This window comes from Diceros bicornis, chromosome 17 (genome assembly GCF_020826845.1).
Source record: "Diceros bicornis minor isolate mBicDic1 chromosome 17, mDicBic1.mat.cur, whole genome shotgun sequence".
NCBI classification, from domain to species: domain Eukaryota; kingdom Metazoa; phylum Chordata; class Mammalia; order Perissodactyla; family Rhinocerotidae; genus Diceros; species Diceros bicornis.
This window is the reverse complement of record NC_080756.1, coordinates 41,518,825-41,533,663: the sequence shown is the minus strand read 5'-3', so window position 1 is coordinate 41,533,663 and position 14,839 is coordinate 41,518,825. Positions and strand designations below refer to the sequence as shown.

The following is a 14,839-nucleotide window of genomic DNA, read 5'->3' as shown; positions in this document are numbered from 1 at the left end:
GAGCAAATCTTAATCTCTCTGGGTCATGGTTTCCTTTTGTGTAAAACAGGGATGATACTATAAGCTTCACTAACATCCACACATTGTGAAGATTAATTAGGATAATAAATATACAATTACTTTAAAACCTACAAAGCACAGTATAGATGTTGTATTAGGGTATTTTCAGAATTGTATAATTTATTCTTTTTATGAGTGAGTTTTGAATCCACTTTATAATTTCATTCTATTTTTAAATATGCTTTCTCCTTAGGTTAGTTGTAAAGGAAAAGAGCAGGGGGTGATGGATTATTCAGAGTTTCAAATAGTAAATTATCTGTGGATTTCCAATTATTAAATTATTTGTATTCTTTCTTTTTATCTCTCCTACCATCAGTTGCCTAATTCTAGATATTTGGTTGATTATGATCTCCTCCAAAATGATAGGAAAGTTCAAAACACTTTATTAATCTTTAGAAACACTAGTAGGTTTCATATAAAAGAGAATTAAATTTATGGACCAAAGATGTTTCTGGGCTATATGTAAATTTGGTCCTGGCATCCCACTATCATATGCATAAAAAGTAATAGTTTGGGTGCTATTCTAACTTCTGAGGGTAAAGTAAAAACTAACTTTAAAATTCAGTGGTGTTGGAATATCAAAAGAAATAGGCTAAACTTATATTTTCCTTTCTATCAAGTGACCTTCAAATTTTTCTCTATAAATATGCTCTAATTGAAAACACAAATCACCGTTAAGTTCTAACATTTGAGAATGGTCTGCACATCAGTAGTCGCTGTAGAACTGAGGTATTTGCACATGAAGTCAGTAAGAGCTCAGTCTTGGATAATTTATAAGTAATTTACTTGGCAGGCACTGTATTTTCTTTTTTCTACTTCTTCCCCAAAAGTATATTTTTTCATATTATTACACATTCCTTTTAAATTTTAGTAAAATTCATTCCTCTTTGTAAAATAGTACTTGAGGTGTTCCTTTAAAAGAGAGGCCCATTTTTGTAGTCTATAGTAAATATGAGCTGTCATTCATTTATGAAGATGATGTTACTGAAAATCCCTGCCAACTCTTCCCTCACTACATGCTCTCTGCCCACCCTTTGCCCCAACAAAAAAATATTTAATTTCTTTCTTTGATTTTTTATACTATTATTGCATGACTCTATCCAGAGTCCAGTGGAAGAGAATTTTTGTTTGTTTTTAAATTAAAGTAAATGGTCTTCAAGAAAAAGACACAAGAATAAATCTTTATTACCCTCAGGCTTTTGCCAACATATTGCTTAGATTTTGAGATTAGGATTATTTGAAAAGTAATTATTACTGAATAGAAATCAGTTCACATTTAGCCCAACCCCCATCCTTCCACCACCACTGACTTCTACAGATACAACTGAAAATTACTATTCATAATGATGGGTCTGAGACACTACAAGATTTTGAATCACCACAAAAAGGTCATGCTGATGGTGCTAAAGCAGAGAAGTGGAATAATTTATTTCAGTAAAATTCTTTAAAATAGTAATATAAGCAATTTTAAAACTATTACTCATACTATTTATAGTATTTTTCTATTTGTATAAAAACAGATGCACAATAAATGCATTCACACTCTTTTGTTTGACTCAGGTACTCTATGCCCTGCTCTTATGGCTCACGATTTCCTTCCTCCTTAACAGCCTTGTCCAATCCCTCTGGGGATTGAGACATGGAGGGTGCAAAGAATTCTAGAAAGAAAAGCAGAATTCTTCACTTTCATACAGAACATCACTTTTTGATACGACATATGTACATGAGACATATGTACGTGCTGATTTCACACAAAAAAACAATTTATCATTATTTGGGAGACGTTAACAGAATATATACTTGTATTATTACTTAATAATTCACTTTTTGAAGAGTTCCAGTACTTGCAGGTCCAGAGGAGAGAGTTACTGAAGTTACTGATGAGTTACTGAGGTTGTCAGTGAGAGTAACTGACGTGATGGAGAACTCATCAATGTCGGGTAGGAAAGGTTTGGATTCCAGGTGTGACCATAATCACGTCTATTTTATAAATCAACTTAGTGTGTCTTATTTCCAAATTTTAAAACTATATAAAAATCATGATTTGTGTTGCAGACCAACTGAGGGCACTTACGGGCAAGTGATTGGAAAGAGGTACAAAGAACTGTGAATGTGGTAGTCAGCAAGAGACTAAGATCTTGGGATTCACCCTACATTTATTTTAACAGCCTTCAGCAGAAAGCTCTATATGTTATTAGTGAGTCAAATACTAGGTGTCTCAAAAATTCCCAGCTGAAGTGCCACAGGTTAGAGGCGTGTCTGAGATTATGACCTCCTCAGGCGCTGTGCCTGAGGCCTTTGTTTGCAAAACGCTTTGTCTCTTTAACCCGATGTGACAACAAAATATTATCATTTTCTGCGTGTGCCGCAAAGTGAACGATGTTGGGAAACCCTGAACCTAAAGCACCCTGATTTCCTTAACAATTTGTTTAGAAATGGTAGAGCCAGCCATTAACACCCTAAAGGTGATGTAGGGAATGCCAACTCTGTCAGACAACGTGGACGTAGACGACATGGAAGCCCAAGTGAACCGTCCTGAAGGTCTGTGCTGCAGACAATCTGATTCTTTGTTAATAATAACGTTTGTCGGTAGCAACCAGTTCTTGCATCTTGCTTTTTCTCGAGTGTTTTTATGCTAGTTCACAATTGTCTATCCAAAGCTGTTACTTCAATTCCTTGGAAATTAAAAAAAGAGTCAGCACTCCACAGAAGGGGGAGTGAAACGCATCCAGAAATGCAAGTTTTCTACATTTTTTTCCCTCACTAGATGTGGAATAATAAGTATTAATAGGGTCTTTCTTGGCAAAATGTTTAATTTTTTAAATTTAAATTCAACCCATAAAGTAGTTTAATTGGAACAGTTGGAGACTATGTCATAGATCATGTTTTGAGATGGGACTCTATAGTCAGTAACTTATATTCACATATCTCCTAATTCTGGATTTCTCAGCTGACTTGCTACCCAAATGCATATGTTTAAACTGCTTCTTCCCTGGGCCTACCAGAAAACTGCTATGAATTATTGACATTTCATCTGAAAATCAATACAAAGTTTTCAAAACTTCAACTATTACCTATTTCTCTTACAAATGAGTAATTTATATAGCAATTTTTTTAAAAGCAATATTCTGTAAAAAGTGCTGCTTGCACTATTTTGCATATTGGTCCACCCTGGGCAACAGACTCTTCGATGCAAGATTTTGAGGGATCTGTCCAGTTAAGTGATTATATATAAAAATATATGGAGATTGTCTTTAATTTAGGACTTTATAATAAAGATATTTTTAAAATTTATTCTTTCACCCTGTATTCATTGACTTTATTCATTCATTGATTCATCGAGTATTTATTGAGCTTCCACCACATGCCAGGCACTCTTCTGGTCATTTGCAATACACAGCAAATAAGACAAAGATGTTCATGGTCTTTGTCCACATGGCATTTACCCCTTAATGAAGGGAAACACATGATAAACAAGAAAACAAATAAATGAACAAGACCATTTTCTGTAGCGATAAGTGCTACAAATATAACGAGACAGGGTAGTGTGATAGTTAATAACAAAATGTGTGTGCTCACGTGGAGTCTCGAGACTTTTTGATAAGGTTGTTGGGAAAAAGCCTTTCTAAAAAGGTAATATTTGAGGTCAGAACTGAAGGAGCAGGAAAAGCTAGCTACGCGAAGATCTGTAGATACCAAGGTCCTGAACAGGGTTTCCTGTTTGATATGGTAAAGAACAGAAAGATGGCTTGAGGGGTGAGAGATGCACTCCCCATCAGAAGTCACTAGCCATGTGAGGCTATTAAAATTTAAATTAATTGAAATAAAATAAAATACAAAAAGTTCCCTAGTGGCACTAGCTGTGTTTCAAGCGCCCAACAGCCACATCATTTCATCATCAAAGAATGTTCTAATAGACAGTGTTGCACCAGAGAAGAGAATTGGAATAGGAGGAGAGGTCACAGAGAGTGGCTTGGAGAGGTCATGAAGGTCCTTGCTGTGAGGACTTTGCGTTCTACAAGTGCAAGGCGAAGCCTTTGGATGGTTTTAAGCAAGGAGTGACATCATTTGACTTACACTTTAAAACTATGGCTCTGGCTGTTGTGTAGAAAATGAATGGTAGGACAGCAAGAGCAGTTAGAAAGTTATTGCAATTGCCCTGGGCAGGGATGATGATGGATCGTTGGTTGGTTATTATAAGAGGGATAATGAAAAGCGGATGGATTCAGGATGTACTTTAGAGATAGAATCAAGTGGACTTGCTAACAGACTGTAAGTAAAGCAAGGTGAACAGAGGAAGGAATTGAGGGCAATGCCCTCTTTTGGGGCCTGAGCAACTAGGTAGGTGGTTATGTTTTTTCCTGGGGTGGGGGATTGCTGAAGAGATGGGTGGGTGTCTGGGGGTTTGGGGTTGGTGGTGAAAGGGCAGAGAGGGAATTGGGAGTTAAGAATTTTGTTTCAGCTACATTCTATTTTAGATACCATTGGATATACATGCATAGAGGTAAGGCAGTTAGTGGAGAATGAGTGAACCCATACTACAAAGCATGAAGTTTTTGAATTTAACAGAATTCCCTTAAGCATAACTATATTTGGTAAAGTGCAAATGATATGCAATAAGGTTAATTTCTAGATCCTCTTTACAAAGTATTAATGAAAACACATTTGCTAGATTTGGCTAAGGGGAGAGCTTTCTCAAGTCAAATTTGAATTTTTCTTTCCATTTTCCATATTCTATTTTACTTTGTGTACCACATTTTCTTTATCTTTTGGCTGTGTTGTCACTTTCTTGAGTTAGGACTCATCAGTTTTTATTTCTATGTGATTGCTCAATGTCTACTTTATGGATTGGGTCTTATTTCATGTAATATGCTCCACACAATGTCAGCCACTTCTTCCAGTTAGTATAGCGATGCAGCTTTCTATGTCTCTGTAATAAGAGTATTTTGTTGCTGGTTTTGTTTGTCTGCCTCCAGGTTCTAGATGGTAATGAGGCGATGGTGCAGTAGAATTTACCTTCTTTCCTTTTGGTGGAACAAATCACTTTCTGATTGTGATTTTTCTTGAGAATGGGGAGAAAACCAGGTGCCAGGATATTGCCTTGGTAATATATTGAACACTTCAAGGATGTCATTGTATAACATACAGACCTAGTATTGTTGTTTTGCTCCCATTAACGAATACCATTTTTATTTTTTCTGTTACAATTTTTTTAATGTCTACATTCCATCTCATAAATTCAGTTTTTATGATGATTTATTATTTTTTCTAAAGAGCAGAGATAAGTGTAAGGGTAGGGGACAGAGAAAATCAAAATATTCTAAAATCTCCCTCATTTTGCCTTTCTAACCTTGATATATATGTCCAGATTTTTAGTTTTTAATTTTAATATGCTATTTTTGATGCCTGCCGGTGGATATTAGCATGATTTTCCAATCAACAGTTTTCACTCTGAAGTGTCCCAGGTAGGCTCTGGCATATGAATCATATGTCTAAAGAGGAAACTGGAAAAAGTCTATGTGCATGCTACAGGGGCTCATTTGTCTTTGGCAAAGACATTGCTGCTCCCGTTTCCTTAATTATTAAACAGATGGTGTCCACTGCCATTGACTAGCTGCCCAACTTGTTCTCCATGTGGTAGCGCAGTTCTGGACATCTGATGGAGAGAAGCTGTATCATCAAAGCTCCTCATACATTTATGTCATAATATTAATATTAATACTTGCCTCTAACTAGAGCAGGCTGTTTCCTAGGAAGATAAGTTTAAGATTTAAGCTGTCTTCTCCTCTACCCCCATGAATTAATTTTATCTCAAGTATCTATCTCCTTTGGCTTTTCTTTATATTGCTTCATCTCTGCACACAAAATGCAATGGCATATTGAACCAATTATCCAAATACTCCAGGCTATAAACACACTTTAACCTGGAATGTCAAGATAATAAAGACAAAATTGGATGATTATTAATACTATTACTAGTGAAAGCAAATGACATCTGTTAGCCATATTAAAAATGAACAAGAGTGGACTATCATATTCTTGTTCTAAGTGTAGAGAAACTAGCTCCCAACATTGATGGATTTTTAAAAGTCCATTGAACAGATATTATTACTCATAATCTGCCAAAAAAGTTAGCTTTAAAATTTTCCTTTAGTTTCTCACATACTACATTACTACAGGACACGAACAGGGCCCCCTGTAAACATTAGCAAGGGTCCTGATTTTTTTTCATAAGCTTTCTTCATGGTAGACACAGTATTTCATAACCATAGACCGTCTTCTAAGATCTTTCCTAGTGTTTACCTACCTGTCCTCACCTCCCCCTTGAGATTTCTTCATATTACTTTCTGATCGATTATTTGGGTTTCCTAACTTTGTAAACCTTCTTGTGGCTAGAGTCACTTAATCTCAGTATAAATTACCATCCACCATCAACAACTGTTGACTAATACTTTCATACACTGGATTTTTAAAAAAATAATTTAAAAAAAAATAACAATTAAAAAAAAATGAATGCCCTCCGCCCCCCCATCTCTTTAATAATGATGCTATTTAGGGTCTAGGTAACTTGTTGAGATTTTCCATCCTTTGGACCAACAAGAAAGGCTTGGGTTCTCTGTTGAAAACAGACCTTCCAGCAGGAGCAGCCAAAGCATTACAATGCCACCTGAAATTGGTTTGCTGTTGTAACTGACTTGAGAACCTATGAGCATCTTTGAATCACTCAGACAGTAGATGTGGCTGTCATTTTTAATGACAGTAGGAAGGATCTTGGCTCCTATCGCCTGCCAAGTAGTCAAGCACGATTCTTTTTTTCCAGCGTCCTAGGAAGCTCAGCCTCAGGGCCAGCCACAGATCCCTGCACCCCCTGGCTGCGGCGAGGTGGGCGGTGGACCGGCCACAGCAACCCTTTCTCCAGCAAACTGGTGCTGCGGGCCCGCTCCGCGGAAAGGAGCAGTGGAGCTGCGAGCAGCGCCTCCTCCGGGGGAGGGGGCGGGAGCTCGGCTGGGAAAGCTTTCCTAGGGAGTAGCCTTAAAGAAAGAAAGCGGAATTGCCGATCACTCCAGTTGCCTACTTTTTAATATCGTTTTAACCAGTTGTCTCCACTCGCTTCCCTTCTGCAAAACTGCAAATCACCACCAACCTCGCACCAAAAAGAAGGGGGGGAACCCCCCCCAACACAAAAAAAACAACGAGCAAATCTCATTCTCCCTTCTCACCCTCCCTCTCCTCTCACCCTCCCTTCCTCTCTAGCTCGCTCGCTCTCCCTCCCTTCCTTCTCTTGCGGCAGCCGCTCGTCTCTCGGACTGTGTCTTTCTCCGACGGGACTTAGCAACTTCTCGGTTATTGCTCAGCCCCTTTTCCATTTTTTCCACCCTTTGCCATGAACTGGACCGACAGACGCAGGGGAGGCTTTGCTTTCTGCCCCAGGGAATGGCGGTTCGCTTCCTGGGGCCGTGCTGGGGAGGATCGGCCGAGGAGAAAGAAAGAGTGATAGAGAAAGAGCTGCAGGAAGGAAGAGAAGGGGGACCTCCATCTGCCGCGGGCCCGGCGCGCAGCAGCGCAGCGCCGAGCTGCGCCCGGGATGGCCCCGAGCTCGCCCTGCGCCCCCGGCTCCTCCAGCGTCTGCGGCCCCCGTGCGCCGGACGCATTGGGCAATCTTTAAAACCCTGAAGTGGGAAGAGACCCCGGAGGATATTAGGTCGGGGGTAGGGGTGGAGCTGAGGATTTTTAAAAGCTTTTCAAAGAGAGAAAAGGAGGAAGTCTGCTCGTTGCTGCCTGTGCTCGCTTTCAACTTGAAGGCGTCTCTTTGGAGCATCTAGTATTCTCCAGGAGTTATTCGAAAGCTGAAACTTTCAGTGGCCCGTAGGCCTGGGGAGAAGAAGGAGGGATTCCGAGGGTGGGACTGGGAAGAGAGAGCGAGTGTGTATGTGTGTGTGTCGGGGTGGGGGCGTTGGGGGGACCTTGGGCATTCCGTGAAGAGGGCACACCATGGCAGTGCCCGGCGAGGCCGCCCGAGTCAGGCACAAGCCGGGCCACGGTGGGGTGAGTCAGGCCCCCCCGGCGGGTCCGGACTGCCACCGTCGCGCGGGCCCCGCATCGCCGCGGGACTCGGGCTGCCACCGCTGCTGGGGAGACCTGGTGCTGCGGCCGCTCCGGCGCTCCCGGAAACTTTCCTCGGCGCTGTGCGCGGGCTCCCTGTCCTTTCTGCTGGCGCTGCTGGTGAGGCTGGTCCGCGGGGAGATCGGCTGTGACCTGGAGCAGAGTAAGGAGGCGGCGGCGGAGGAGGAAGCAGCCCCGGGAGCAGAAGGGGGCGTCTTCCCGGGGCCTCGGGGAGGTGCTCCTGGGGGCGGCGCGCCGCTCAGCCCCTGGCTGCAGCCCTCGGCGCTGCTCTTCAGTCTCCTGTGTGCCTTCTTCTGGATGGGCTTGTACCTCCTGCGCGCCGGGGTGCGCCTGCCTCTGGCCGTCGCGCTGCTGGCCGCCTGCTGCGGGGGGGAAGCGCTCGTCCAGATTGGGCTGGGCGTCGGGGACGAGCACTTACTCTCGCTCCCCGCCGCGGGGGTGGTGCTCAGCTGCTTGGCCGCCGCGACATGGCTGGTGCTGAGGCTGAGGTTGGGCGTCCTCATGATCGCCTTGACTAGCGCGGTCAGGACCGTGTCCCTCATTTCCTTAGAGAGGTTCAAGGTCGCCTGGAGACCTTACCTGGCGTACTTGGCCGGCGTGCTGGGGATCCTCCTGGCCAGGTACGTGGAGCAAATCTTGCCGCAGTCCGCGGGGGCGGCTCCGAGGGAGCATTTTGGGTCCCAGCTGATTGCTGGGACCAAGGAAGATATCCCGGTGTTTAAGAGGCGGAGGCGGTCCAGCTCTGTGGTGTCCGCCGAGATGTCGGGCTGCAGCAGCAAGTCCCATCGGAGGACCTCCCTGCCCTGCATACCGAGGGAACAGGTAAGCACTGGCGGCTCCTCTCTCGCCTCTTGGGAAAACTTGCAACACTTGGGATCCGGCGCAAAGTGGAGGGAATCCGAGCGCTGGGAACTAAAGGAAAGATAGCCTAGAAAAGTGGTGTAACTTCAGACTTAGGAGAAAACTAGCGAGTTTTTCTCCCCTTCTCACACAGTAGTTTATAATTTGAACAACAGGCATAGGAATAAATAACAAACTAGATGGCATGTGTAGGGTCTTCCACAGCTGGGCCAATTTTTCAGATCTGCTCCACCTGGCGTATGGCTGCTCTACACTTTGAAGTATCCTCATACTTTCCTCCTTTAGCAGAAATTTTCAAATTAAGTTTAGTTTTTTAGCAGTGGGGGATTTTTAAACTTGTGGATTTTACTAAATTTCTTTCTGTTTTTTTTTAAAAATAAAATTTCTTTCTTCTAAAGTGACAGGTAAACGTTTATGGAAGTTAGTAGAAAGATTCTAGAGTAAAGCAAGGAATGCTTGAAGGTGAGGTATTTATACACACTTTCTGGTTTTGCAGAAAGTTTTACTTGAGACTGCATCTGGTGGTGGCCAGTTTGTTTTTAAATTGTAATTTGGGAACATATGTTATTACATGCGAATGTGTTTTGTATCATAATCATAAACTTCAGTTTGAGGAACAATATGTCTGAACTTCAGACTGTGTCCAACTGGTGAACTGCGCTGTTAGTGTCAACTAAAAAAAATATTTCTCTTGAGTATCTACATGCTTAAGTGGATATTTAGAAATTCAAATGGACATATACAGGTTATACAGGAAATATTAATTAAGGAAAATATTTCTAAGATTCCTGGTGATATAAATATTTCAGAAGGAAGGAGGAGGAGGAATCTAGAATTATGAGTGGAGTTTCCTAAATAAAGTTGAGTGAATTTTGAGAATGAATCTCCTTGTTATCATTAAGCATTTTAAGACCATGGAATATAGTTGCTATAATGGGCATAACAGAACAAATCCTAACTTTAAGTACAAATTGTATCTGAAAAGGCATGTTTCAGTGTTCACTTCTCTCCAAGCAGATTTGACACTTGGGGAGGGGGGTGGTGGAATTCTGGTTATGTGCAGCAAGTGGAAATTTACACTTTTCCCATTTAAATTTATGCCTATCTATGATACTCTTAGGACAACTTGAGAGAGTGAGAGAATATCCTAATATATAGTAAGCTTTTTCTTTTTAGGTTGTTCTGTGGATAATCATTTAGGTATTTCTAAGAAATAGCAGACACCATATGGCTAGTTTGTTTCTGAAATGGAGTTGATTACACACAATGTGGTTGTTTGACATTATTTAGCAGAATGGACGACAGCATCATAGCCTCTGTGTTTATTTTAAAACAAATGTACTTATTTAGCTTTTTGTTTAGATAAAGCAAATATTTCTTGGGTTTAAGCTTACTCTGAGAGTGAAGTTAAAAACAGGCCACTGACTGATACTTAGTTTTGCTAGAAATTTGGTAATCACCAGAATAAAGTAAGCTTTCTGTGTAAGGGCAAACCGATTGGGAGGAAACAAATTTTAATTTCTTTTCACAGGTACAGGAGAGAATATCTTTTAAATTGAAAACACTACCAGTTTAAATATGTTTAGAACACACTTTTCCTTAACTTATAGGGAAACGTGATATGATTATTGCAAAATTGAACCATAATTCCTAAGGCAAATCTGTGATTTAATCATAAATAACTTGATTCCAAATTAATATTATTTAGCCTCTGAAATTAAACTTCTGAAATTCCATGATAACGTTTAGAAGTTAAGGAGTTAAGAGTGGGTGAATTAACCAGCAGTGTTAATTAACTGCAGATTTTTATTGGTTTTCTCTGGTTTGAATTGATAACTGGAGATTTGAATAATCTGCAAACTTATAAGAAAATAACTGAGCATTTCATTTTTTAAATGTTTTGCTGATTAATGCTGTTGAATATGCATATTTGTAATCTATTTTGGTCATTTTCTTTGGTTGCTAGTTTTTTAAAGGCAGTGTTTATGAAGAATGTTTTAATGTGGGAGACCTTATCTCTTATGGTTGGTGGAAAAACAAGGTTACATTTAGCAGAAATTTAGATCCTTGAAGTTTTAATGAGGACATGGGTGACTGTGTACATGTTACTTAAGACTAGTTTTTGTATATGACCCATTAAAAGTTGTTGCTGAACATGATTGGGGGGGGTGGGAACTCACATGGAACAGTGTCTTGTAAGATAGGGCAAAATCTCATACGTTAGTCTAACTGTGTGAAAAGTTCAGGAGCTATATATTATATGGCTTATCTGTTTTATCATAAGGAAATAAACTCCTGATTAAGGGAGCAAAGTGTACCACTGTCATCTGCATAATTTATGAAGTCAAGAATCAAAATAATTATAAAATACATATATGACACTCCCCTGAATGCTACCTGATTAGGTGTTCTTTTCTGAAAGAGTATGTCCTCTCGACTGAAGACAATACTCAGGCAACAAGTGAATTTTAAATAGAGGTGTATGGACATAGACACAGAGAGTCTGGCAGAAGCCTCTTGAGAATTTATTTGGACCTTGCTCATTGTGAGGTTTACAGGTGACAGAATTTCAGCCTTTTCTTCTCCATGTGAATGATAGTGGCCACTTGCTTATGAACTGTCTCCCTTCAATGACTCAATTCTAAAAGGTCAAGGAGGATAGATGATAAAATTCTCATAAGACAAACCAACTGACGGATATAGTTTCCTCCCTCCCTCCCTCCCTTCCTGAACCATAATTCAGTCTATAGATTGGATGTTGTGTATGGAATTGAGTTTTGCAGTGCTGATGATAAAGATGACTTCAAGCAAAGGAAGGAGACATAGGTCTAGGCTTCGTTCACAGAATTAATCTGACACTAGGTGTGTCTGTGAATGCAAGTGAAGGTACCTTTACTCTCAGTAAAGAACAGATAAAGTTGGTAACATTTCAGTGGCTTTTAGTTCAGTCCTATCAGCCCAGTATCCTCAAGAGTGAGGCTGATTTTGCAGACCAGTGTGTCAAACTACTTTTTTGGTTGGCAGTGTTAAGAAGGCAATTGTTTCCTTTAAGGTGTATGTATCTTTTCTAAGTGGATGTTCACATCTGAGAGCAGGTATGTCTCTCTCGAGTTACCACTGTACCTTTCAAACACTGGAATATACAGAGGTACCTAGAATTTCTTGAATTATTAGATATTATATATGATTAATAAATATGTTATTTTTCAACATAAAATTTTAATTATGCAATTTTTACCATTTGGAAATTATATTTGAAGCGTGCCTCTCTCTCTTCTCTTTGTACATCAAAGAACACGATTGGCTAGTCATTCCTCTCTAATGACTGTGACCACCTTATGCACTCATTTTTGAAAGATTCCAAACCAAACCCATTTTATTTTACATGCTAAGAAGAATCTAATATCTTTGCCTATGATTTCACATGAAATAAACACAAGGCATATGCCTCTCTCCATTAATGCATTTGTACCACATAATGACAAAATTCTTTGTGATGGATACAATATCAGTCAGAAATGTACAGCTATATACTTTATATTGTGTAATTAAAAATCAAAATTGTTTCCCACAAATATTTCCCTAAAGCTCTTAATTAAACATCATTAGCAAAAATAGGTTTTTGTAGGAATGTAATGGAGTCTAGTCTTGGTTATCAAAAATTGAATCAAATTGTTCATCCCTGATGTAAGAAAGACATTTTCAAGCAAAAAAGCAAACAACAAAAACAACAAAACAAAAATAGAGGAACTAGCAGTGGTTTTCGATGGTAGGCATATGGTAGGCCTTGTTATGTCTTTGGTAAAAAGTATGATTTACTTGCGTTTACAGTACGGTTATAAAATACAGAAGTATTTCTTATGAAAATATAGAATGTATTGTCATTTAACTTCCTAAATGCATTTCAGTATAACATAACATATTTCTCAGTTGAATAAATTTCAGAAACAATCATGAGTTTTTAGTAAAATTGTAGCTCCTATCACATTTCACTAGTGTAACTCCGCTTACGGTGATACAAAGAGCAATATTGATTATTTATGACTTGCTGACAGAATTAAAATTAATTAATGTCAACTTCTGAAAACACTAAAAAGGAAAAACAAGGTTTTCTTATCCCTTGGGAAAGGTGAGGGAAAAGAATTTTTTTGTGTGTGGGGACAAAATTGTGATTTTATTTCGTGAATACAGATATTTAAAGCATACTGAAAAACTGTTTTAACTGACAGAAATAGTCAGTGAATCTATATAAATTTACAGAGGTTGGAAAGAGTCAAACAGTAATTTTACTCTTTCTGTATTGAGTCTAAAGTGTAAAAAGTTAAAACTGTAGTTCTGAAAGAAATGCTGTGTGTGCTGGGCTGTCATGTTAATTAAATAAACAACCAGAACAGTGACTCTGTGTATGAAATACATTTTGAAAAGCCTGGGGGAGGGGGTGCAGGCAGGCAAGGGTGAGTGACACTGGCATGAAAAAACATTCGTTATATCTGTAGTGACATTTGTGTGAATTTATTGTATTCTATTAGGAAATAGAGCTCTAGAATCATCTCTTCAGGACTCTAGTTGAATAAAGGCTTTACCAAATTTAATTTCACTTGTATTTTAAATCAGTTCTCATTTATTATGTTGAAGTAGGAATGTTTATGAACCTCAAAATTAGGAATATGCCTATATGCTATATTTTAAGATTTTCAGTTAATATGGTTTGTGCCAGTAACAGCCCAGTGGAGTCTATGTAGATTTCATTGAAAACTTGTGTTATTTCATCTATCAAAAGAATGAGTTTAAAGAATGACTTACAACTAGGACATACAACTATATACTGGGGCTTTAGGGAGGAAAAAAATAAAGAATGAGTTTATCTTGGCTTTAGGGTGGGAGTTATATTTATCAGAAAACGTTGTGACATGTAATCTCATGGATGTGTCAAGGTAATCAATGCAACTATTGTATCATGTGGTATCTTGAGAGATTTTGACATGCTGAAGCAATGCCTTTGCACAGGGCAAGTTTCTTTAGCTTTGTGAAGTTATGCATAACTACATATTTATGGTGAATTGTTTATTTACTTGGCCATGTGTCTTCTATTCCATGGAGACTTTCTCCTTTCTCTTCTGTGTGTGATATTTATAATTGTATCTTCTAAAAAACCCTCAAATATATGAGATTGAAAACTCAATTTATGTTTATTTTCTACATTCATGTTTTCAGTGAAGCTCTGTCAATTCAGAATGAACCTCAGAAGTTTCAGATATCTTTGTATTCTTGTGCCTAAAGATGTGCTCTGTTAATATTCAAATGAACATTATTTCCTTTATAGAGAAATTTAAATCCTTTTAGTAATTACCAATATATACTTTTACTATTGGTGGTATTTCTTAAAAGGAGTTTATTTATTTTTTCTTTGTAGGGCCACCCTAGGAAATTGTCTTAACTTTGAACTGAGAGTGTATGTTTACATTGTTGCCAACATAAAATGCACAGGTTTGATCTCTAGGGAAAAAAAAATCTTAAAGATGTGCATAAATTGTAGTTCAGAGAAAATCTGTTGGGTAACAATTGTCGAAAATATTACTTGGCCATATGTGTTCGCCATAAATGTATACTACTTTTTTAAAAGACGATGCTACCCTTAGCTAATGTTATCCATAAAGGTCTTTGGTCAGTGAACCTATCAAATGTCATATCAACACATTTTATCTGTGCGCTAGGCTTTGTGCTAAAAATCATACAAATTATACACAGACATATGATGAGGTACTGTCCCTCCAGAGCTTAGAGCCTAGATGGG

General features: G+C 39.1%; 1 protein-coding gene across 1 annotated transcript in view; it reads left to right on the top strand.

Moving 5' to 3' along the window:
* The first annotated feature begins 8,001 nt into the window (after nt 1–8,001).
* Nucleotides 8,002–14,839, top strand: part of PDE3A (phosphodiesterase 3A) — a 288,119-nt gene continuing 281,281 nt past the window's right edge. Inside the window, exon 1 of the mRNA XM_058558678.1 lies at nt 8,002–9,006. Within this exon, the coding sequence (XP_058414661.1) occupies nt 8,053–9,006 (954 nt within the window). The 5' untranslated portion in view covers nt 8,002–8,052. The remainder of the gene's footprint in view (nt 9,007–14,839) is intronic.